This window comes from Oncorhynchus gorbuscha, linkage group LG18, assembly GCF_021184085.1.
Source record: "Oncorhynchus gorbuscha isolate QuinsamMale2020 ecotype Even-year linkage group LG18, OgorEven_v1.0, whole genome shotgun sequence".
Taxonomy (NCBI): Eukaryota; Metazoa; Chordata; class Actinopteri; order Salmoniformes; family Salmonidae; genus Oncorhynchus; species Oncorhynchus gorbuscha.
In genome coordinates this window covers 17,684,214-17,706,744 of record NC_060190.1, presented here as the reverse complement: position 1 = coordinate 17,706,744, position 22,531 = coordinate 17,684,214, and the positions used below count along the sequence as shown (strand labels likewise).

The following is a 22,531-nucleotide window of genomic DNA, read 5'->3' as shown; positions in this document are numbered from 1 at the left end:
CGCGTGTGATCTCCTCTCTCGGTGTGTGCGCGTGTGATCTCCTCTCGCTGTGTGTGCGTGTGATCTCCTCTCTGTGTGTGTGATCTCCTCTCTCTGTGTGTGTGATCTCCTCTCTCTGTGTGTGTGATCTCCTCTCTCTGTGTGTGTGATCTCCTCTCTGTGTGTGTGTGATCTCCTCTCTGTGTGTGTGTGTGTGATCTCCTCTCTGTGTGTGTGTGTGTGATCTCCTCTCTGTGTGTGTGATCTCCTCTCTCTGTGTGTGTGATCTCCTCTCTCTGTGTGTGTGATCTCCTCTCTCTGTGTGTGTGATCTCCTCTCTCTGTGTGTGATCTCCTCTCTCTGTGTGTGTGATCTCCTCTCTCTGTGTGTGTGATCTCCTCTCTCTGTGTGTGTGATCTCCTCTCTCTGTGTGTGTGATCTCCTCTCTCTGTGTGTGTGATCTCCTCTCTCTGTGTGTGTGATCTCCTCTCTCTGTGTGTGTGATCTCCTCTCTCTGTGTGATACCTGATGAGTGTGGTCCAGCAGGAGCGTCCGTCCAGACAGCGGAGGTAGCAGCTGATGGTGGTCTTCTTAAACTGCTTGACGTCCTCCAGCTCCTCCTCCCTCATGTCCGACCGCTGGGCCACAAACAGCTGCATCAGGTTGAACAGCTCCTCCACCGCCTGCAGAGGGACAGACACACCAGACACTGGTCAGAGATTCAACAGAGACAAACGCAAATCAACCTCATACAGGAGTCAGAGAGCCCCTCTAGAAACATCTTCAGAGGCCTAGCCCTCACTATTACCCATCTGATCTCTTCATGAAGTGCCTAGGGGATGTTTCTGGACAGGGCACATGCCTGAGGGGGTTATAGACATAGGCAGTATAACAGAGGGGTAGATAGTCGCCTGAGGCAGTAAGAGCGAAAACAGACAACACACACCAGCACCCAGTCAGGGAATCTTCCCATTATACACAAAAAAGGACAGAGAGTCAGTCAGCTGGACCACCCACCCCTGGGTACTGGCTGGCGTGCGGCGTCAGGTTCTTGAAGGCCCACTGGATGTTCTGGTGCGAGGCCAGCTGGCGGGTGAAGGCGGGTGACTGCTCGCAGCACATCCTCAGAATGCCGTAGTACGCCGGCAGCATTCCCCGGTTGAACAGCACCACCTGTTGGGAAAGCAGGCTTTTAGACTCGCCTCTAACGACTGGCCTACATTCTTTCTTTGACTGTTGTGTTCCTGCTGGTAACATTTTACATTTACAACTTGTTCCTGGATAAACAGCTAAGAAAATGTTGCGTTTCAGAGACTGCCGCTCTTCACTAGTCGAAGGCGCTTCTTTGCACCGAAGGTTAAAACTACTGAACTGTTGGACGTAGGGGCAGGGAGTTTGGTAAACATTACGTTGGAATGGACAGTAGTCTGTGGCAGTAGCGTGGTAGCTGTTGTGGCAAACATGCACGACGCAACTCATCACCTATTGGAGGTAGAATCATGCAACTTGGTAAACATGCTTCAGATGGGTATCGCCTTTGCCCATTTTAGTGTCAACGGTTGACCAGGTGGTACTGTTTCTATTGCTAGGACCTCGTTGCCTCTGCTCACAGCTAGATTTATTTTTAAATAATTAGGGTGTCTCTGCAGCTATATTTATTATTTCCACCTCCTGGTCGTCGTGGTCGGCCAGGATGTAGTTGAAGGCGATGTTCTTAGTGACCACGGGGTTCTGGACGACCAGACGGACGTTCTCGGGACACTCCATACACACGTTGTGCCAGAAAGAGAGCAGGGCCTGCTTGTTGTGGTTTGTGGCGATGGCTGGTTCAGACAGCTTGGGCTGAGGAGGGGACATGGAGAGAGATCAGAGAAGTGTTCTTACTGCAGCTCAACTATTTCATTACTATCACTAGCGTTATTCTTCAATAAGGTGTGTACACCTTGGTGTACAGGTGAACACACCACAGAGGAAGAGAAAAAGGAACCAAACAAACCTAAAAGATAGTTAATATGCTTCATTTTTTTATTTTAAGTGTACGCCTTGAGATGTACTAAACACCTGTATTCATTCTAGTTCTATGAATAACATGCAAATCTAATACTAGTCTAATTTATCACACTCAACTCTTCCCAAAGCAAACAAAGCCCTTTCAACCTCCCCCTCACCTGGAAGAGGTTCCACAGGTCCATGAAGTAACCGGAGAACATGAGCTTCTCCGTCTTGGAGATGAGGCAGTAGGTCATGAAGCTGAAGTACTGCACCAGCTTGGTGGTCCCATGTACCGCCGCGTCCACATACAGCTTGGCCCGACCCAGCAGGCCCAGAAGCAGGTTGTACACCTGGTACAGGAGCCAAGGGAAAGATAGGAGATATTACTCTGTATTTTTCATACAAAAAATAAACATCACTTCAAAACAGTTCCTATGAAACACGGACACTTCAATCTAAATCGCTCTACATGAACAATACAATTTCTTTAAAAGATACAGTAAGTCTCCTTTATGGGTTGTAAATTAAATCCTACAATCCCAGTATCAATAAAATATCTGTACTTGAAGTCTTTCGAAATAGAAGATATCATCCAAAGTCTGAGCAGGTGATCAGAAAATAAATACCAGGAAATGGTTATTATTGCCGAGACCTGATTGGTCGAAACGTTGTCACTAACGATTGACACCGGTTTGACCTTATCCCATTTTAATTGTGTAATTAGCTCATTTGTGGTAGTAATCTTGTTATGGGTTAGGTTGTTGGAGCTTGTGTGTTATTGTAGCAGCAAGGGGAAGTCCAAAAAATGTCGGTCTCAGGTCACACACTGTTACTGCTGTATATTAACATTCTAAGGAAGTAGGTAAGAGAGCAACAGTCGGGTTGATGTTATGCCAAGTTAGTTTCTGAAGAACAAGGGCAAGGAGAGGTGGAACTCAACATCAATGTGAGGACAAGAGTTGAAGAGGGAGGAAACATCTGTGGGGGGGCCAGAGGGGCCCCAACGACACTAACTACAGCTCTCTCTCTCACACAGGCACAAAAGAGGCACAGACCTAGTTTCCGCCCAGCAACAGAGAGTAATTGTTTATTTTAGACGTACAAGAAGGGGAGATCCGCCCAGTCGGGGTATAAATATATATGCGTGTGTAACTTGCATGCAGGGACGGTCCTTGCCTTTCTGCCACCCAAGGAGAGACAAACAGTTCAAAAGACGTCGGCTCACGCTTTTATTGACCGAGAACACATTCTCATTTACAGCAACGAGCTGGGGAATAGTTACAGGGGACGAATGAGCCAAATGTACGCTGCGGATGAATAGGTGGCCGTGATGGTTTGAGGGCCAGATTGGGAATTTAGCCAGAACAACAAAAAGTGCCATGGGATCTTTAGTGACCAGAGTCAGAACACACGTTTAATGTCCCATCCAAAAGACGGCACCTGACACAGGGCGGTGTCACTGCTATGTCTTTTAGACCTGAGGAAAGAGTGCCTCCTACTGGCCCGCCAACACCACTTCCAGCAGCATCTGGTCTCCCATCCAGGGACCAACCCTGCTTAGCTTCAGAAGCAAGCCAGCAGTGGGATGCAGGGTGGTAATGCTGCTGGCTTATTGGGGCGCAGCCTACCATGTCGGCCCGCCATTATGAATACCCATACACGTGGTAGGCCCACAATTATGAATACCCATACACGTGGTAGGCCCACCATTATGAATACCCATACACGTGGTAGGCCCACCATTATGAATACCCATACACGTGGTAGGCCCACCATTATGAATACCCATACACGTGGTAGGCCCACCATTATGAATACCCATACACGTGGTAGGCCCACCATTATGAATACACGTGGTAGGCCCACCATTATGAATACACGTGGTAGGCCCACCATTTGTAAAACATTTGCCGTTGCATTGGCTTTATGAGTCCCGATTCCTGTGACTAATCAATTTGGCTATTTAAGCTCTGAATATCAGCCACCCAACTTTATCAGGAGTTATTATGAGCCTATTTGCAATGTGTTAGCACAACAGGAAATGCAGAAATATTTACATTTTTCACTATGATCAACTTGTCAAAAATGTACAGACACACTGATCAATGGGGTGAAACTCCTGGACAACAGTTGTAGATTCTATACTGTCCATTTCACTTTGACCTGTCCTGTTTAGGAAATATTGTTTGTTAACATGACAAGAGTATTTTTTATTTGATTGGGCGCAATTTAGTTTGATCAGAGAAACCTGCATGATGTAAAAAGTGTCCGTCTTAATAAATTGTCAAATTTTATCTGCAGCCTGTAGACTACAGAAAAGGCCACGTACTCATTCTACCATGTGCTTTACATGATTTGCGTTAGATGTTCTTTTTATTTGACCCCTTTTTCTCCCCAATTTTGTGGTATCCAATTGTTTAGTAGCTACTATCTTGTCTCATCGCTACAACTCCCGTACGGGCTCGGGAGAGACGAAGGTTGAAAGTCATGCGTCCTCCGATACACAAAATATACAACAACCAAGACGCACTGCTTCTTAACACAGTGCACACCCAACCCGGAAGCCAGCATCTCTGCAAGCGCACTGGGAATGGACAAGCAAAATATTTTAAAAGCCCATATGGCACTGGCCGAAAGAAATTGTCACTGTTTTAAGGCAGAATTGTGCGAGGTTTTATGTGTTTTTGTTGGTGCCAGTTAAGCTCAGAAAATGCCGCCCTCATCAATCTGCCGCCATAAGTGGACACCTAATCCTGCCTAACGAGCAGGCGGGCCCTGTTGGCTCTATTTGCACCTAATCCTGCCTAACGAGCAGGCGGGCCCTGTTGGCTCTATTTGCACCTAATCCTGCCTAACGAGCAGGCGGGCCCTGTTGGCTCTATTTGCACCTAATCCTGCCTAACGAGCAGGCGGGCCCTGTTGGCTCTATTTGCACCTAATCCTGCCTAACGAGCAGGCGGGCCCTGTTGGCTCTATTTGCACCTAATCCTGCCTAACGAGCAGGCGGGCCCTGTTGGCTCTATTTGCACCTAATCCTGCACCTAACCTAATCCTGCCTAACGAGCAGGCGGGCCCTGTTGGCTCTATTTGCACCTAATCCTGCCTAACGAGCAGGCAGGCCCTGTTGGCTCTATTTGCACCTAATCCTGCCTAACGAGCAGGCAGGCCCTGTTGGCTCTATTTGCACCTAATCCTGCCTAACGAGCAGGCGGGCCCTGTTGGCTCTATTTGCACCTAATCCTGCCTAACGCACCTAATCCTGCCTAACGAGCAGGCAGGCCCTGTTGGCTCTATTTGCACCTAATCCTGCCTAACGAGCAGGCGGGCCCTGTTGGCTCTATTTGCACCTAATCCTGCCTAACGAGCAGGCGGGCCCTGTTGGCTCTATTTGCACCTAATCCTGCCTAACGAGCAGGCAGGCCCTGTTGGCTCTATTTGCACCTAATCCTGCCTAACGAGCAGGCGGGCCCTGTTGGCTCTATTTGCACCTAATCCTGCCTAACGAGCAGGCGGGCCCTGTTGGCTCTATTTGCACCTAATCCTGCCTAACGAGCAGGCAGACCCTGTTGGCTCTATTTGCACCTAATCCTGCCTAACGAGCAGGCAGGCCCTGTTGGCTCTATTTGCACCTAATCCTGCCTAACGAGCAGGCAGGCCCTGTTGGCTCTATTTGCACCTAATCCTGCCTAACGAGCAGGCAGACCCTGTTGGCTCTATTTGCACCTAATCCTGCCTAACGAGCAGGCAGGCCCTGTTGGCTCTATTTGCACCTAATCCTGCCTAACGAGCAGGCAGGCCCTGTTGGCTCTATTTGCACCTAATCCTGCCTAACGAGCAGGCAGGCCCTGTTGGCTCTATTTGCACCTAATCCTGCCCTGGCAGGCCCTGTTGGCTCTATTTGCACCTAATCCTGCCTAACGAGCAGGCAGGCCCTGTTGGCTCTATTTGCACCTAATCCTGCCTAACGAGCAGGCGGGCCCTGTTGGCTCTATTTGCACCTAATCCTGCCTAACGAGCAGGCGGGCCCTGTTGGCTCTATTTGCACCTAATCCTGCCTAACGAGCAGGCGGGCCCTGTTGGCTCTATTTGCACCTAATCCTGCCTAACGAGCAGGCAGACCCTGTTGGCTCTATTTGCACCTAATCCTGCCTAACGAGCAGGCAGGCCCTGTTGGCTCTATTTGCACCTAATCCTGCCTAACGAGCAGGCAGACCCTGTTGGCTCTATTTGCACCTAATCCTGCCTAACGAGCAGGCAGGCCCTGTTGGCTCTATTTGCATGTTACGCTATTTAGCTGAAGCATCCAGTTGGGTGATTAAATCTGGTCTGAGATTATCCTCGGTGTCCGCCTGTACCTTGAGTAGAACCTAAACACTATTAACACACAGGGAGACAGGACTGCAGTGTGTAACAGTACCTGGTGGAGCACCACGGTGGTGTCGGGGGACAGGGGCAGGTCCCGCGTGGGGATGTGGAGGGAACGCGTGGAGCGGAACATCTGGCGGAACGAGTTGCTGGGAATCAGGGAGACCAGGAGGTAGGCTGCCGCTAGAGGGACAGAGGGAGAACTCAAGAGTTAGAGCAGCGTTTTGCCTCAATATCTATCCTTTTTGTATTTCTAGGCGAACTTTACACACAATCGTCCTTTTGCTAGAGTGAGAAGAGAATGATGGGGATGAGTGCAGTGGTACCTAGCTCTCGGTTGGTTCTCTGTGAGAGGTGGGGATGGAAGCGAGAGAGGGACTAACAAACACCACACAAGATGAAAGGGCACTTTTGTAAACCTGTTTTAGGGCACTGTTTCATGGGGAGCTTTTGTAACCTACACGATATTTACAAAAGTATGTGGACACGCTGCTGACAGCTGTATAAAAATCGAGCACACAACCATGTCATCTCCATAGATAAAGCATTGGCAGTAGAATGGCGTTACTGAGCAGCTCAGTAACTTTAAATGTTGGACGGGCCAACAAGTCAGTTGGTCAAATCTCTTCCCTGATAAGAGCTGCCCCGGTCAACTGTAAGATCAGATAGATGCAGGCCAGATTGTGCAAGGCCAGGGTTGTAAGCACCACATAGCTTAACCATGGAAATGCTGAACAGTGGCATCGAGTGGCATTGTAGTGAAATCTTTATTTTATGTATTTTCTTTATGGACTTCTTTCAAAGACGTTGTTGCAGCGCCATCTACTTGTATTTATTTACTTATTTATTTTTGGAGGGCAACTCCTACTCAAATGAACTTTGTCATTGTTGACGTCAACCTTATTATTCTGATTCCACTATTCTTGTACTATACTCTTATTTTATTCTGTTGAATGAAAAGGTTGAGAGACAACGGCTCAATTTAGACTAACTATGTAACAATTGTCTTAAGAGGCTGCATGTCTCATCTCAGGAGTTTGTGTTCAGCAAGTGGAAATGTGTCTGATAAGCAGTAAGAAGTTGGTTGATGGACATTTACATTGAGTTTAAGTTTGAATAAATGTAAGATGTACTTGGGTATCACTGCTACACACAATACCTGGCTTGTGGCACGCTACCTGTCCCAATGCATAGTGCCAACTGTAAAGTTTGGTGGTGGAGGAATAATGGTCTGGGCTAGGCCCCTTAGTTTCAGTGAAGGGAGATCTTAAAGAAAACAGCATACAATTACATTCTAAACGATTCTGTACTTCCGACTTTGTGGCAACAGTTTGGGAAGACCCTTTCCCGTTTCAGCCTGACAATGCCCATACGCACAAAGCGAGGGTCATACAGAAATGGTTTGTCAAGATCGGTGTGGAAGAACTTGACTGGCCTGCACAGAGCCCTGACCTCAACCCATAGAACACATTTGGGATGAATTGGAACGCTGCGAGCCAGGCCTAATCGCCCAACATCGATGGCCGACATCGACATGGAAGCAAGTCTCCGCAGCAATGTTCCAACATCTAGTGGAAAGCCTTCCCAGAAGAGTGGAGGCTGTTTTTGCAGCAAAGGGGAGACCAACTCCATATTAATGGCCATGATTTTGGAATGACAAGTACGACAAGCAGGTGTCCATATACTTTTACAGTGTAGTCAGTAAGAACTTCCAGACAGAGAAGACATCACAAGGGTTCTTACAGGTGCGGACACGGGGGTAGTTGTGGGCCAGTAGGAAGCGCTCCACCCAGTTTTCCATGTTCTGCAGCACCCAGCTGTGAGCCAGCTTGTTCCTGGGGGTCTGCACCGCCAACCAGTCCAGACACTGGCTAGGGTTGTACTCTATCACCTGGGAGAGAACACACGCAACAAATATTTTTGGCAACGGCATCAAGATCAACTGAAATAACTTGATAATGTGGATTAAGGACAAATAGATGGATAAATTTATGTTTAACTGAAGTAACTTGATAAAGAACAATGAATCAGATGAACCTATGTGCCCTCAAAGACCATCACTAAGCTAAGGACCCTGGGACTGAACACCTCCCTTTGCAACTGGATCCTGGACTACCTGTCGGGCAACTCCCAGGTGGTGAGGATAGGCAACAAGACATCCGCCCCGCTGACCATCAACACTGGGGCCACCCTCAGGGGCACCTGCTTAGTCCCCTCCTATAATCCCTGTTCACCCACGACTGAGTGGCAACGCCTAACTCCAACACCATCATGAAGTTCGCTGACGACACAACGGTGGTAGGCCTGATCACCGACGACAAGACAGCCTATAGGAGGGTTAGTGACCTGGCAGTGTGGTGCCAGGACAACAACCTCCAACCCTCAACATCAGCAAGACAAAAGGAGCTGTTCAGTGACTCCAGGAAACGGAGAGCCGAGCACGCAACCATCCACATCGACGGGCTGTAGTGGCGTGGGTGGAGAGCTTCAAGTTTCTCACTAAGGAATTAACATGGTCCACACACACCAGCAGTCGTGAAGGCGGCACAACGCCTCTTGCCCCTCAGGAGGCTGAAACGATTTGGCATGGGCCCTCAGATTCTCAACGAAGTTCTACAGCTGCACCATTGAGAGAATCTTGACTGGCTGAATCACCGCTTGGTACGGAAACTGCTAGACTATCTGCATTGACCCTTTTTGCACCAGCTCTCGACTCAACACATACGTTGCTGCTACTGTTTGTTATCTATCCTGTTGCCGAGTCACTCGACCCCTACCTATATGTACATATCTACCTCAATGACCTTGTACCCCTGCACCAAGATATCATTATTTATTCCTTCTATTATTATAATTGTATATCTAAACCGTTGGGAAGGGCCCGTAAGGATCACTTAGTCTACACCTGCTGTTTATGAAGCATGTGACCAATAACATTGGATTTTATGTTGAGTGTGTGTGACCGTACCTCCCAGATCCTCTGTAATATGTATGAGGCGAAGGAAGGCATGCCCGGGGGACCACCTGACAGCTCCATCAGCATGGTGAGCAGCTTGAAGAAAGGGTTTGCTGCCTAAAAGAGGGACGGAGAGAGAGAGAGAGGGGGACGGAGAGAGAGAGAGAGAGAAGGGACGGAGAGAGAGAGAGAGAAGGGACGGAGAGAGAGAGAGAGAAGGGACGGAGAGAGAGAGAGAGAAGGGCAGGAGAGAGAGAAGGGCAGAGAGAGAGAAGGGACGGAGAGAGAGAGAGAGAGAAGGGACGGAGAGAGAGAGAGAGAAGGGACGGAGAGAGAGAGAGAGAAGGGACGGAGAGAGAGAGAGAGAAGGGCAGGAGAGAGAGAAGGGCAGAGAGAGAGAAGGGCAGGAGAGAGAGAGAGAGAAGGGCAGGAGAGAGAGAAGGGCAGAGAGAGAGAAGGGCAGAGAGAGAGAGATAGAGAGAAGGGCAGAGAGAGAGAGAGAGAGAAGGACGGAGAGCGAGAAGGACGAGGACGGAGAGAGCGAGAGGACGGAGGAGAGAGAGAGAGAGAGAGGAGAGAGCGAGAAGGACGGAGAGAGCGAGAAGGACGGAGAGGAGAGAGAGAAGGACGAGAGAGCGGAAGGACGGAGAGAGAGAAGGGACGGAGAGAGCGAGAAGGACGGAGAGAGAGAAGGACGGAGAGAGCGAGAAGGACAGATAGAGAGAAGGACGGAGAGAGAGAGAAGGACGGAGAGAGCAGAAGGAGAGAGAGATAGAGAGAGAGCGAGAAGGAGGAGATAGCGAGAAGGACGGAGAGAGAGAGGACGGAGAGAGAGAAGGACGGAGAGAGCGAGAAGGACGGAGAGAGAGAAGGACGGAGAGAGCGAGAAGGACGGAGAGAGCGAGAAGGACGGAGAGAGCGAGAAGGACGGAGAGAGAGAGAGGGACGGAGAGAGCGAGAAGGACGGAGAGAGCGAGAGGGACGGAGAGAGCGAGAAGGGGACGGAGAGAGCGAGAAGGGGACGGAGAGAGAGAGAAGGGGACGGAGAGAGAGAGAAGGGGACGGAGAGAGAGAGAAGGGGACGGAGAGAGAGAGAGGGGACGGAGAGAGAGAAGGGGACGGAGAGAGAGAAGGGGACGGAGAGAGAGAAGGGGACGGAGAGAGAGAAGGGGACGGAGAGAGAGAAGGGGACGGAGAGAGAGAAGGGCGGAGAGAGAAGGGCGGAGAGAGAGAGAGAAAGTAGAGAACATTTAAGGGATACATTGAGATTTGTACAAACTAAGAGCTGGATAATAGATTGAGAGCATTATGTATTAAAAGTATAGGTTCTCACATCAGTGCTTACCTCAGGCGTCAGTTTAGCGATAGAGGTGAAGAGCATGGATACAATCTGGAATAGAACACAGGAGAAATTCGATTTGATTTATTTCATCTTTATTTAACCAGGTAGGCAAGTTGAGAACAATTTCTCATTTACAATTGCGACCAAGATAAAGCAAAGCAATTCGACACATACAACTGAGTTACACGTGGAGTAAAAACAAATAATATACAGTAGAAAAATAAGTCTATATACAATGTGAGCAAGTGAGGTGAGATAAGGGAGGTAAAGGCAACAAAAAAAAGGCCATGGTGGCAAAGTAAATACAATATAGCAAGTAAAACACTGGAATGGTAGATTTGCAGTGGAGGAATGTGCAAAGTAGAGATAGAAATAATGGGGTGCAAAGGAGCAAAATAAATACAGTAGGGAAAGAGGTACTTGTTTGGGCTAAATTATAGATGGGCTAGGTGCAGTAATCTGTGAGCTGCTCTGACAGTTGGTGCTTAAAGCTAATGAGGGAGAAAAGTGTCTTCAGTTTCAGAGATTTTTGTAGTTCGTTCCAGTATGTAATAATAATAATAATTTGGTGGGTGCTTATATATTGTCCTATTTCAAACATGTAAAAGTGTGTATTAAAACAAATTGGAAATATGCTTTTTGCAAATTCCAACTCTCCCCGAGACACCCTCGGAGAGTGGGGTCACGGTCAGGGTCTGCCATTAACAACGGTGACGTGTTTGTTTGTGGGTGTGCGTTAAACGTACGTGCTCGGCCAGGCGGTTGTTGTAGCGACACAGGCTGAAGATGAGGTTGCAGGTCTGCCTGATGTTGATGCCGTCTCGGATGTGCTGGAAGAGGAAGGGGAAGCCTTTCCCCCCGGTCAGGGCTGCCATGTCACTCTGGGACAGAGTCAGGTGCCTGGAGAGAGAGGGGAGGGGGAAAAGGAGATTAGAATGAAGGTGAAATTAAACATGTGAAGAAGTGAGAGGATTTGATAGTGACAGCGAAAAAATTGGGTGCTGTATGTGGTAGTATTTATAGCTAACTTTTGGGCTGTATTGCGAACACTATGTTGTCCTGCGCCAAAACTATGAACATTTCCTGTGACCCAGCAAATGTATAATACCAAATTGTCTAGTCACAACAATTTTCTAGTTCTGGGTGATACACAACTTGTCCAGTAACATTGACTAATCTCACTTTGGTTGTAGCAGGTCAAATCCCTGTGCCATATATATGGCTTTCCTGTGTCCCAAGTGGTGCCGTGACCGTCTCTGCCCGGCAGTGCCCTACCTCTCAGAGCGGGACTGTTCCACCAGCAGGGCGATGAGAGCTATCATCTTCTCCAAGGCGGCCGGGCGGTACTTCTCTTCCGCCAGGGACAAGATGTCCTCCTCCTCGTCCTCCTCTTCGCCCTCCTCCTCAGACAGCACCTCCACCTGTGGCTGGGGTGACCGGGTCATTACACACACCATCACAGTAACACACACACACACACACAAACTAGCGTTTACTTACGTTCTCAGGCCCCTTGGTGCCCATGTAGAAGTGCACCATGATAGAAATGGCTTGTAGGGACAGAAGGAACTGACTCTGGAGGAATGACAAAAGAGAAAAACAGACCGTTGGCAAAAACTTTGTTCTCTAAAAAGACTTTTAGCCATACATCTTGGTGAGTTAATACCAAGGTCATGGGGTTCATGCCCTGCAAGAAACAGAAAAAATACTGAAAATGTATGCACTCAGAGAGCATGCTCTGGTCAAAAGCAGTACACTGTCGGTAACAGGGTGCCATTTGGAACTCATTTGGGATATTTTTAAAGTGTCAAGAGCATATTCCTATAAAATGACTATTGTTATCCACGACCCACCTCCTCCTCTCCCATCTTGGCAAACTCGTAGAGGAAGGCGAAGTACTCGGTCAGGTGTTTGCTGTGGGGCTTGACGCCATGCTCCATGATGGACAGCAGCGTCTTGACGAAGCGCGTCACGCACGAGCGGCTGCCGATGTCCTCCACCGGCCCGTCCATGTCGTCAGACCTGGAGGCCGCACACAGGAAGTCATATCAGACAACTTCTCAGGTCATGTTCATTCGGTACCAAACAAATGAAAATGGACTGAAACAGAAAGGGACTACCTTGAACTCCCATTTTCATTTTGTGTTGCAAAGCATTTTGAAACATTCTCGAGTACCTTAATGAACATGACCCAGGTGATACAGTGGAATTAAACTTGGGAGTTTTCCCTGAGTTTGTCCAGAACATTATCAATCTAAACTTTTGGTTAGTGACCATTTCCCTCCATGTTGTGCCACAAAACTCCAAGTGCCCACAAGTGATAGGACACCTTGGTGACACGTGGCACCTTTCTCTCAGCCAGCTAATGACAGACAGACACAACACGGTGATGTCACACTGCATCGCCTCTAGTGGCAGCAAACATGATCAGCTCAAGAGCCACGTTATAGACGACTCATGGGATATCAGAAGCTAGTTTAATGTGGGAAAAATTCTAAAAATAAAATGTACGCCATCAATTGTTTACGCTATAAAGCTTACAAATTAACATGTTTCTGAGCTGTAAGTGATTGATTGGTTGATTGATTTCTACATAAGCAACCATTCCTACCCGTCCTCCATGCCAGGTTGTAGGTAGAGGTGGGCGTGGACTGGCCGCAGCCTCTGGATGACATGGATACACAGCCTCTGAAACATCTGATGGGGGAAAACAGGGCAGATAGAGTGAGTGAGTGTGTGGTTTGTGTGTCTGTGTGAGTGACTGCCGAACAATCTGAAAGGGGCTCTCACCTGTCGAACAATCTGATTGGGGCACTTGATGAGGATCTGCATGGGCCACCAGTTGTCATCAGCCATGCGGTCCAAAAACCACTGAAAGACCACAACCACACAAAGTTAGCAATTACCCTGATGACTGAAAACCATTCAGTTCAATATGTGGTCCCCGATTTGTGCTTCAACAAACAGTCGATTTACCTCGCAGGCTGCCTGGCTGTTGTTGAATTGTTTGGTCAGGAGCTCGATCCACTGCAACATGGTGGGCTGAAAACACAGACAAAATTTAGACAAACCTTGGCTCGAAGTTACAGACCATCTTCCACACGGTAATACAGAGGGCAAAAAAAATATTTTAAAAGAAATCTCTGAAAAATAACCTGACTGCAATTGAGGCTGGCCACTAGAGGGAGCCACCCACTGACAGTAAGGAGGGACAACTCACCTTTTCCTTGGAGTGAATGAACGTCTCCAGGACAAATGACGTGCTAAGCTGTAACCAAGGAGGAGAAGTGTGAGAGTGGAAAGGATATTCAAAGTGTAAAGCCATAAATAAATCTGTGTCAAGTTTAAGGATTTTCAAATTAAGTTATATGGTCGAGAATAAGGCTTTAAGTGCGGTCGTACCTTGGCAGTCATGAGGGAGATAGCTTTGGGGTCTGGTAAAGTGCTAGGGATGCTGCTGCAAAGCTGCCACATGAACCTGTAGGTAAGAGTACAGAGAGAGTCATAACACTGATTTCAGAACAGTTTATCCACCAAGGCAACACTTCACCCTACATAACTTACACCAGGTTAACAGATCAAGACCCTATTCATATTTGAATGGACAAGAGCTTTAATTGAGACAGTACTTAATAGGTCAAATCGATTTATACATTTCAGGGTCAAGTCACGGGCACACAAGCAAAGTACTCTTAACATAAGTTCTCAATAATATCACGTCTGCATTCAAGCTTCAGAAAAGGTAGTCATGATGGCTAGTATATAAATGTGTCATTTACCCAAAGTACGTGTGCTCGAAAATGTTCTTGTCCTGGAGAAACTGCATGTTGTCTTGCCAAATCCACTGAGTAGAGAAAATAAAAGAAACACAGAATAAGTATTTCAAAGTTTTGAGAGAATAAAGAATGTGCGAAAGGCGAGTGCAATGAGATTGTAACCAGCCGGGTACCTCGAGTAGATCTGGAGAAACGTCGAAGTTAAAGTCTTTGCCATTTTCCTCCTCGAGCTCCACTCTCTTGTAGAAAAGCATGTAGGCACTGTGGGTCTGGAGGGAGAGACACGGGCGGGACAAACTGTCAACTTTAAAACCCATCATTTTATTCAACTAAATTTCACTTTAGAAAATGATTTACAAGGAAACTGACCTTCTCAAAGGAGAAGTCCATGAACTTGTCGGTGACCGAGTCGTATGTTTTTGTCTAAAAGACATATGTTGGTGAGACGAAACATTTCAAAATTGAGAAGTATAAATGAGAAGGAAAACACTGGAGCTTTGTCTTTATTTGAGGATTTTACCGTCATCTCTCCACCGAAGCACTCGGAGGCTAGCTGGGCTGAATCAAACGGCTTCACCTCGGCATCGTTGAAAAGGTACCTGAGAAAAGCAAACTAAGTTAATGACAGTCGGTTATATTCCCCAAAATTCAAAAGCACTCAGATGCAGGACAGTGTATCGTAAGGCCATAACATGAGACCTCCTTTAAAAAAAATTCCCCACTGATCTTATTTCAATACTAGAGCCAGAGATATTCCTCACCATTTGTTATTCTTGTAGGCATGCGGGTTGACGATGTCTCGGATGAAACTGTAGTAATGGCCGCCGTCCGCCGTGCCTGTGTGCACCGTGACACCGATTAGGTCGTACTCGTAGCTCTCCGCCACCTTAGCCCCACCCTCCTCCCGGAAACCTGTAGTAGGGTATAGTGGACCACGTCAATGAGCAACCCATTCCTCCAATTATTGGTTGAAGGCATGCTGGTTGCTCCACCTAGCTTGCCCTCTGATAGGCTAGGTGGACCTGACGAAGATATCAAGAAGATCAAAACTCCTCATATAGCGGTGATAAATCACTGGGGAGCATTACAGACACGACTTTGTTTTCAAATATAATTTTTTCTATCCAGCACATTTGTCCTTTTTCTACAGACTATGAAAAGGGAATTCTCCTCATATTGCTATTCAACCCGATTTCAAATACACCAAATAGACAGTATAGTGACACAAGTGAATTTAGTACAGGGCCTATGGAGAACCAAATTAGGTGGTTGAGGGTCTGTCGGAACAGGAAGTGACGCGTACCCTCTTTCCTGTCGCCCTTGGCCATGAGGAAGTCCTCAGTGTAGGGGGTCATGTCGAGGCGCAGGGGGAAGGAGAAGTGCGTGTTGACCTTCTCCTTCATCATGGTGACCATGTTGAAGGTGTAGCGCATGGTGTTGAAGCTCAGGATGCGAGGAAGCTTCTTGAAGCAGGCCCTGGAACAGAGCAGGATGGAGAAAGGGAAGGGAGATTAATATAAGCACAGGTCTTGGACAAAAAAACAAAAAAAAGAGACACTAGAGATGTCAATAAGTTATTTCTTCAAATCAACATCAACTGGTGGAAAACCAGCTAACCGTTCCAAAAATGTCTAGTATACAACTACCACCTCCAATTTATTATGTTTTGCTTATTTTCAGGAGAGAAAGTACAAGGCATTTGGACCAGCAGGTTCCTCGACTCACCTCTTCTCGGCCCGTACTTTCTTGCCACACTGGGAGCAGGTGTACATGTTGTCCCCCTCCAGTGTGTCTTTGATGGTCACCTCGTCCAGAGATTCCTGAGGAACGACAAAGACACACCAACGTCTCTAGCAACATGCCAACATGCAGTACTGTATGCCCACAAGAACTAGGAGCGTAGAAAATACACCAGACTAACAGAGCACAACATAGGATGACATGAGGAAAAGTTTCCAATTGCCAGAGTAAGAATTCCAAGCTGAATAGAAGGCAGCAGTGTGACACTACAGTGCTATGAGACTTGAGACTTGTGATTGGAAGGTAAAACCCCAGTCTATAACACTTGGTTGCACTTCTAAACGACGTCAACGGTGTTGATGGCGATGTTGTGCTTACGTAGATGTTCTTCATGTCGGCCACCTGGCACCGGACTGTGTAGAACTCCTCGGCTGTCTGACTCACGTGGTCACAGTCCTGTTGGATGGAGAAAATTAGTTGAATGAGAATGGCTTCACACACACACACACACGCAACATTTTGATGTGAATTTTTGTAGAGCAAAGGAATCATGCAAAGCACAAAAAAGACAGTAAATCTCGTAGTGTGATTTAATGCGGTTTATAATGAGTTTTGCACCACTTTACATAATTATTTTGTACTTTGGAAATGTCGCCGGTAAACATTTAAAGGAGAACAGTGACTCTTACCAGCGAGACCACATTGTTGGTGATGACGCCGCCAAAGAGAGTCTTCACTGTGTTTTTCAGGTCCTGGGACATCTCCTCTATCTTGGTGATGAGGTCGGTGAAGAACTCGGTCATGTCCTTCTGCTCGCCCGTGTTCAGGGGCTGCTTGTCCATGGTGTAGGTCTTACAGAACGGACGGGGGTTGTACGCCTTCCTCTCGCTCTCCTGGAACCAGGGATGGAGAGGGGAGAAGAATTAGGCAACGGAAGAAAGGCGGAGTGGAGCAAAACTGAAGTAGCCGTGTCTCTACGGGGACAATGTCTGTTTGTTCTCGTCATCGGACTGAGGAGAGATCGAGAGGGGTGACAGAGGGCTGAAGGAGAGAGACCGGCTGCGTACCATGAGATAGGTGAACATCTTCTGGAGCTCCAGTAAGGTGGTCTTGTGCTTAATCTCCTCTGCGTACTGGAGAGAAAAAAAAAAACGCACAACTCTCATTAATAAACAACATTCACAACCTCAACATCAAAGCATTCTTCAGGTGGCAGAGGGAGTGAAATAGCATGTGTGGGATGAGCATTCTAGCGCAAAATGGCTGCCGCGTATCATCCAGATGAGTGTTCTATACACACGCAAGCGTGATGAGGTGAAATTGCCCCATACAACCTACAGCACTGTGAAAAAGGAACCATTGTAATATCATCCATTACAATCACAGGCACAGAGAAACAGAGAGCCAGAGAGAGCAAGAGCAAGAAAAACAGAAAGAGAATGAAAGAGAGGTGTATAAGTAAAGCATGAGGGAGAGCAAGAGAGGTACGATAGGACAAAAAGGGAGAAAGAGGTGCACGGTATTGGACTGACCTTAGCAGTGAAGACGGCCTGGCGTGCCTCAGGGATCATGTAGAGCTGTTGGATAGTGGAGGCCAGGTAGCAGGTGGCCCCCAGGTTAGTGAGGCCCACGAAGCGACACTCGGCACGCACGTCATCGTGGGGCCAGTAGTCCCACTTGTACGGGGCATGAGAGGCTGGGCGGGGTAAAAATGTCAATGGAATTAACTAAACACAAATCTTCATATCTTTCAGGAACCTAATAGAATATACTGGATATAAGATTATGTTATGTACATTGGATCCTAATCATATCATTTACAATGGGACCTTGAACTTAAATAGACTGCTCCGCTCATTTGATCCGGTCATGGAAATCCATGGAGCAGACATTACCAACAGGAAGGCCTGAGTTCAACGGGATGCTATTTGGATGTTTGTTTAAAACCAGCGTATAGTATCCCCCCCCCAATTGAAAAAAAAAACAAGTTTATGGACAAAAAAACTATATTCAGTTCGGTCAGCCAGCACAATGTCAGATTCAATACCCATTCCATTCCCTTGGGCCCTCCCACCAATGCATTACTCTCACTGACAAATATTCCTAGTAGCATTTAACGGTTCCTAAAGGTTCCTCTCACTCTGCATGTGCTGGGACATGACCCAGTTGTGAAGCAGCCTGTAGTTCTCCACCGAGCCCTTCACCGTCTCCACCAGGAGGTCGTAGGCGGCGGCGCGGGCCGCATGCGACTTGCACTTGGGCTGGGCGCGGTCGGCCAGGCTGGGAAGGAGGAAGAGCAGGTTGTGGACGTCGCGCAGAAACTCCTGGCCCTCGCGGGAGAACTTGAAGGGGGGCTTGTGTTTGAGGACGCTGGTGGCGAGGCGCAGGAGGCCAGTGAGACCGTCGTCCTCGATCGCACCGTCCTGCTGGTCTAGGATCTCACGGCTGGGGAAAGAGAGACCGTTTGATCAAGCAAACTTCATTGTCGAACTGGTTTAAAAACAGTCTTGTGTATTTGAACTGAGCTGGCCTTCGTGCTCCAGCAAGAATGTGGACAACGCAAGCAATCACACATAAAATATCTAATTCAAGAGAGACCTGGGTTGATCCCATTTCCAATAGTGCGCTACTTTTGGCCCGAGCCGGCGGTCCATCAAAGGTAGCGCCCTAAATAGGCAATAGGATGCCGTTTCAGAGTGCCGAACTGGTCTTGGATTCATCTTGGACTCACCTCCGGATGCAGTCGGCCAGGTGTCTGGCTAAAGCGTCCAGGTCCAACAGAGTGGTTTGGCTGGCGTCTTTGACGTGGATGTTGTCGATGAGCTTGCACAGCAGCCAGAAGTACTCCTTACAGCCCGTCCTCAGCACGGGCTCCTCTTCGTAGTCCTCCACCTGAACACATGACCACATCAGCTACAGAGCCCCTTCACTTACATTAGGCATCTAACTTGACCTAGGAAGTGAATAACCCACACTGAACACATGTGTTTTAGTCAGTATACAGTACAACAAAATGGTGCTTGTGTGTGTGTGTATATATATGCTTGTCTATATGCGTGCTGTACCCACCCGCAGTGGTTTGAGGGCCTGTGCGTCGGGGAGGAACTTGAGCAGCGTGGAGGCAGCCAGCAGCAGGAAGGACCTGTTTATGGACTCTCCTCCGTCCAGACCAGACAGGGACAGCTTGTACAGGCCGTTACACGCCTCGTGACGCACCGCCGTCTGAGAAGGACACGACACACACTCATTCCATTTGCATTTCTATTTATACGATTCTGTGACCCAGTTGATCCGGGTGACCTTGGTAACAACATCAAATAGAGGAAAGTATCGTGTTAACTTGAGTGTCTTGTGTTACCAAAGTCACACGGATCAATTGGGTCAGAGTTGTTAGTATTTCAGAGGCATCAAAATAGGATAGTGAACAAATCAACAAATCGCGGTATAGCTAGATTCTTTCCAGAAACAATATTTTTAGATGGAAATACCCACAAATGTTAAACTGAAACAAATCAAAGTCATGTTTTTAGGTAGGGAAAAGAAAAGCAAGATGAAGACAATACTAGATAGCAGTTGTTCATCATTTCCCCCCCCCAGATCTCACCTCCGGCACCAGCAGGGTGAGCTTCTTGAGCCAGTCGTGGAGGTGGTCGCTGTCGGCCAGACTGGACTTGACCGTAGAGCAGCAGTGGGCCCAGCTCACCAGCAGCCACATGGAGTAGTGGGTCACTGGAACATAGGAATAACACATTAGACATGTGATACTACTAAGAACAATGTGCTTAAGCACAAACAGAATGGACAGGAGGCTATGAAAGTGGTCCTTTCAGTGCAAAACGTGTGTGAGAAAAGAAATCTGTGGGGCTTTTCATGTAGAGATGAACATTATTTAAGCATACGTAGCATTTAGCTCACCTTCATGACGGGACCGGTGGTCAGACTGGGCCTTCAAAACTCTGCAGGTGAGACAGGAAGTAAACGTAGTCAAGATAGGTTGAGGGAAACCTTCAGTACAAAAACATTTCACACTGATGTCCATACAACAATAAAACTTACAATGAATGCCTAAAACATTCCTTCAAATCCAATCATTTGTAATCCTTCAAATTCAAAAGCCTTCATTGGCATGGAGAGTGTGACCACATGCGTTGCGCCACACCAAATATACTAAGTAGTTAAGTACTACACACTAGTGCTTGGTGTGACTATTGAAACATAGGCCACCCGTCTTCGGTGTTCTCACCTGTGTCTCACCTGTGTGCTAGCATACTGAAAAATATAGTGAACTGCACTTTAAGATTAAATTGCCTCAGACTTTCTAAAGTGGGTATGGCAGGCTTTAAACCACTTACGGGACATACTAAATGTAATTTACAGCCACCTCATACCTTAGGTGTAGGCCACGTTGATCAAGCGCTGGATCAGGTTGGTGCCTTGGACAAGGCCTAGGAAGACCTGACAAGAATAAAAAGGGAGGTTTATCAAGTGTTTATTTAAGATGGATAAAATTAACAATGGGAATAGTTCAAGACACCACAGGGAGGGAAGTACAGAGAAACAGAAGGGTGCTCCAGAGGGAGAGGCAACAGAAGGGTGCTCCAGAGGGAGAGGCAACAGAAGGGTGCTCCAGAGGGAGAGGCAACAGAAGGGTGCTCCAGAGGGAGAGGCAACAGAAGAGTGCTCCAGAGGGAGAGGCAACAGAAGAGTGCTCCAGAGGGAGAGGCAACAGAAGAGTGCTCCAGGAGAAAAGAGGAGAGGAAATAGATGGGAGAGAAAGAGGCTGCAGGACATTCCACTTTCGACAGAAATGTTGCCTTTAGTTCAGAAATTAAGTTAAAATGACTAAATTAAAATGTTTTATTAATCTTTTATTACTGGTTGCTCAATCTGGGGTTACTATAAGTTTCTGTATTTCCTGCACATAAAGAGTTAAGGATGGCAACTCCTCACCCAGCGGTTAGCATTTAGCTGAGGATCAACGTACCTCAGTGAGGCGGGGGATGTGCAGGCCCTTGCCGTGGTCGCCGGCGGACTTGCGGGACTTGCCAGGCCAGGCCCTTTTGCGCTGGCTGTCGGTGAGGCCCGACCAGGAGAAGACGTCAGGGTAGGCCAGGTCCAGGTCGGCCGGGTCCACCGCAAACTGGCAGATGAGCTTAAGCAGGCAAGCCAGGCAGTCCAACAACCACTGGAGAGAGAGAGAGATATGACCCATGTTAAACCTTAATACCAACTACAGAACATTGTCTTAAAAACTATTTTTGACTTAGTTTTATATCTGTCCTGTTCATTCCCCCATGTTTTCATATATTATTTATGATTGTCCACTTTCAAATTGGATAAATCAGCAACTCAGTTTTCAATGTGTGAATAACTCTTTTACAGAATCATTACCACTCATCATTTGACTAATGTACTGAGACTTCAACTTTATTTAGTTTAATCTATACAACCCATTCTATTCCATTTCCTCCACGTATTAGAATGCTGTTCTGATCCACCCACCACTGTCCAAGACTCCTGGTCTTTGGGCTCCAGAATGGCAGAGTTGAAGATCTCCAACAGCAACTGAAGCCCTCCAGACGACACAAACTGTAAAAAGAGAGCGAAAAACAGGAAATGGAGTTGACTTGATTGATAAGTGGTTTGTATAAGGGTGTACAGTACGAGAGTTAGACCGTTTAAAAAGAGGCGTACCTTGCAGCTCCAGGAGTTCTTACTGTTCTCTATCTGGTCCTCGCTGGAGTCGTCAGAGTCCGGGTACAGGTCACTGTAGCTCCCCTGGACACAGATGGACAACACAGGGGTCATTCATACGCGTGTTTGAATCAGTGAGCAGAGCGAGGGTGTGCATACGACTGTGTATGTATGTATGTAGCCCCAGTAGTACCGTGGATTCCCGGTGGATACGTCGGTTGGGCTTGCCCAGGGCCTCTATGATCTCCAGGGCGTACAGTAGCTTGTGGGGGCTCTTGATCCTCAGCAGGTCCTTCCAGCACAGACCCTCGCCTCCCTACGGACAGACAGAGAGCACACATGAGACAGGACGTATATCTTCATGCTGTCATTCATGTCCATGTGTTTGATTGGTGTGCAAAGTGGGTCAGAACAAGCACGCCTCATTGAACAACTCAACTAATCGGCAGGACATTGATATGTTGAATGAGGTGTGTACGTGATGGGCTGGAACAAAAACGTACACTCCTGGGGCCCTGGGAATGTTTAAGAAATACAAGTAGAAACGAATGAGCATGACGCAAAGGTATAAGCAGGCCTGGTGGCAGGTGCCCAACAGTATTGGGGAAGTGTGTCAGTGGTAGTGAATAGATTAATGTGTGACAGTGTGGCGGGGAGTGCGGCAGACAGTGTGGCGGGGAGTGCGGC

At 47.6% G+C, this 22,531-nt stretch overlaps 1 protein-coding gene and 1 non-coding gene across 2 annotated transcripts in view; both read right to left on the bottom strand.

Moving 5' to 3' along the window:
- LOC124004320 (ubiquitin carboxyl-terminal hydrolase 34-like) overlaps positions 1-22,531 on the bottom strand; it is a 78,316-nt gene that overhangs the window by 21,986 nt on the left and 33,799 nt on the right. Inside the window, exons 30-67 of the mRNA XM_046313148.1 lie at positions 22,038-22,160; positions 21,845-21,928; positions 21,653-21,739; positions 21,135-21,335; positions 20,541-20,605; positions 20,066-20,124; positions 19,755-19,879; positions 19,220-19,372; positions 18,882-19,042; positions 18,291-18,595; positions 17,683-17,846; positions 17,218-17,283; positions 16,840-17,043; positions 16,529-16,606; positions 16,136-16,230; positions 15,714-15,886; positions 15,172-15,322; positions 14,931-15,009; positions 14,780-14,833; positions 14,584-14,679; positions 14,414-14,478; positions 14,037-14,112; positions 13,855-13,902; positions 13,611-13,676; positions 13,425-13,505; positions 13,246-13,331; positions 12,488-12,656; positions 12,135-12,209; positions 11,910-12,061; positions 11,381-11,534; positions 10,638-10,682; positions 9,305-9,409; positions 8,080-8,227; positions 6,389-6,519; positions 2,148-2,321; positions 1,648-1,821; positions 997-1,152; positions 505-662 (exon numbers count right to left, since the gene is read on the bottom strand). Coding sequence (XP_046169104.1) covers positions 505-662; positions 997-1,152; positions 1,648-1,821; positions 2,148-2,321; positions 6,389-6,519; positions 8,080-8,227; positions 9,305-9,409; positions 10,638-10,682; positions 11,381-11,534; positions 11,910-12,061; positions 12,135-12,209; positions 12,488-12,656; positions 13,246-13,331; positions 13,425-13,505; positions 13,611-13,676; positions 13,855-13,902; positions 14,037-14,112; positions 14,414-14,478; positions 14,584-14,679; positions 14,780-14,833; positions 14,931-15,009; positions 15,172-15,322; positions 15,714-15,886; positions 16,136-16,230; positions 16,529-16,606; positions 16,840-17,043; positions 17,218-17,283; positions 17,683-17,846; positions 18,291-18,595; positions 18,882-19,042; positions 19,220-19,372; positions 19,755-19,879; positions 20,066-20,124; positions 20,541-20,605; positions 21,135-21,335; positions 21,653-21,739; positions 21,845-21,928; positions 22,038-22,160 — 4,586 coding nt within the window. The remainder of the gene's footprint in view (positions 1-504; positions 663-996; positions 1,153-1,647; positions 1,822-2,147; positions 2,322-6,388; positions 6,520-8,079; positions 8,228-9,304; positions 9,410-10,637; positions 10,683-11,380; positions 11,535-11,909; positions 12,062-12,134; positions 12,210-12,487; positions 12,657-13,245; positions 13,332-13,424; positions 13,506-13,610; positions 13,677-13,854; positions 13,903-14,036; positions 14,113-14,413; positions 14,479-14,583; positions 14,680-14,779; positions 14,834-14,930; positions 15,010-15,171; positions 15,323-15,713; positions 15,887-16,135; positions 16,231-16,528; positions 16,607-16,839; positions 17,044-17,217; positions 17,284-17,682; positions 17,847-18,290; positions 18,596-18,881; positions 19,043-19,219; positions 19,373-19,754; positions 19,880-20,065; positions 20,125-20,540; positions 20,606-21,134; positions 21,336-21,652; positions 21,740-21,844; positions 21,929-22,037; positions 22,161-22,531) is intronic.
- Positions 12,919-13,053, bottom strand: LOC124004462. Its single transcript, XR_006833446.1, has one exon. It is a non-coding gene; the product is annotated as a small nucleolar RNA SNORA17 (small nucleolar RNA).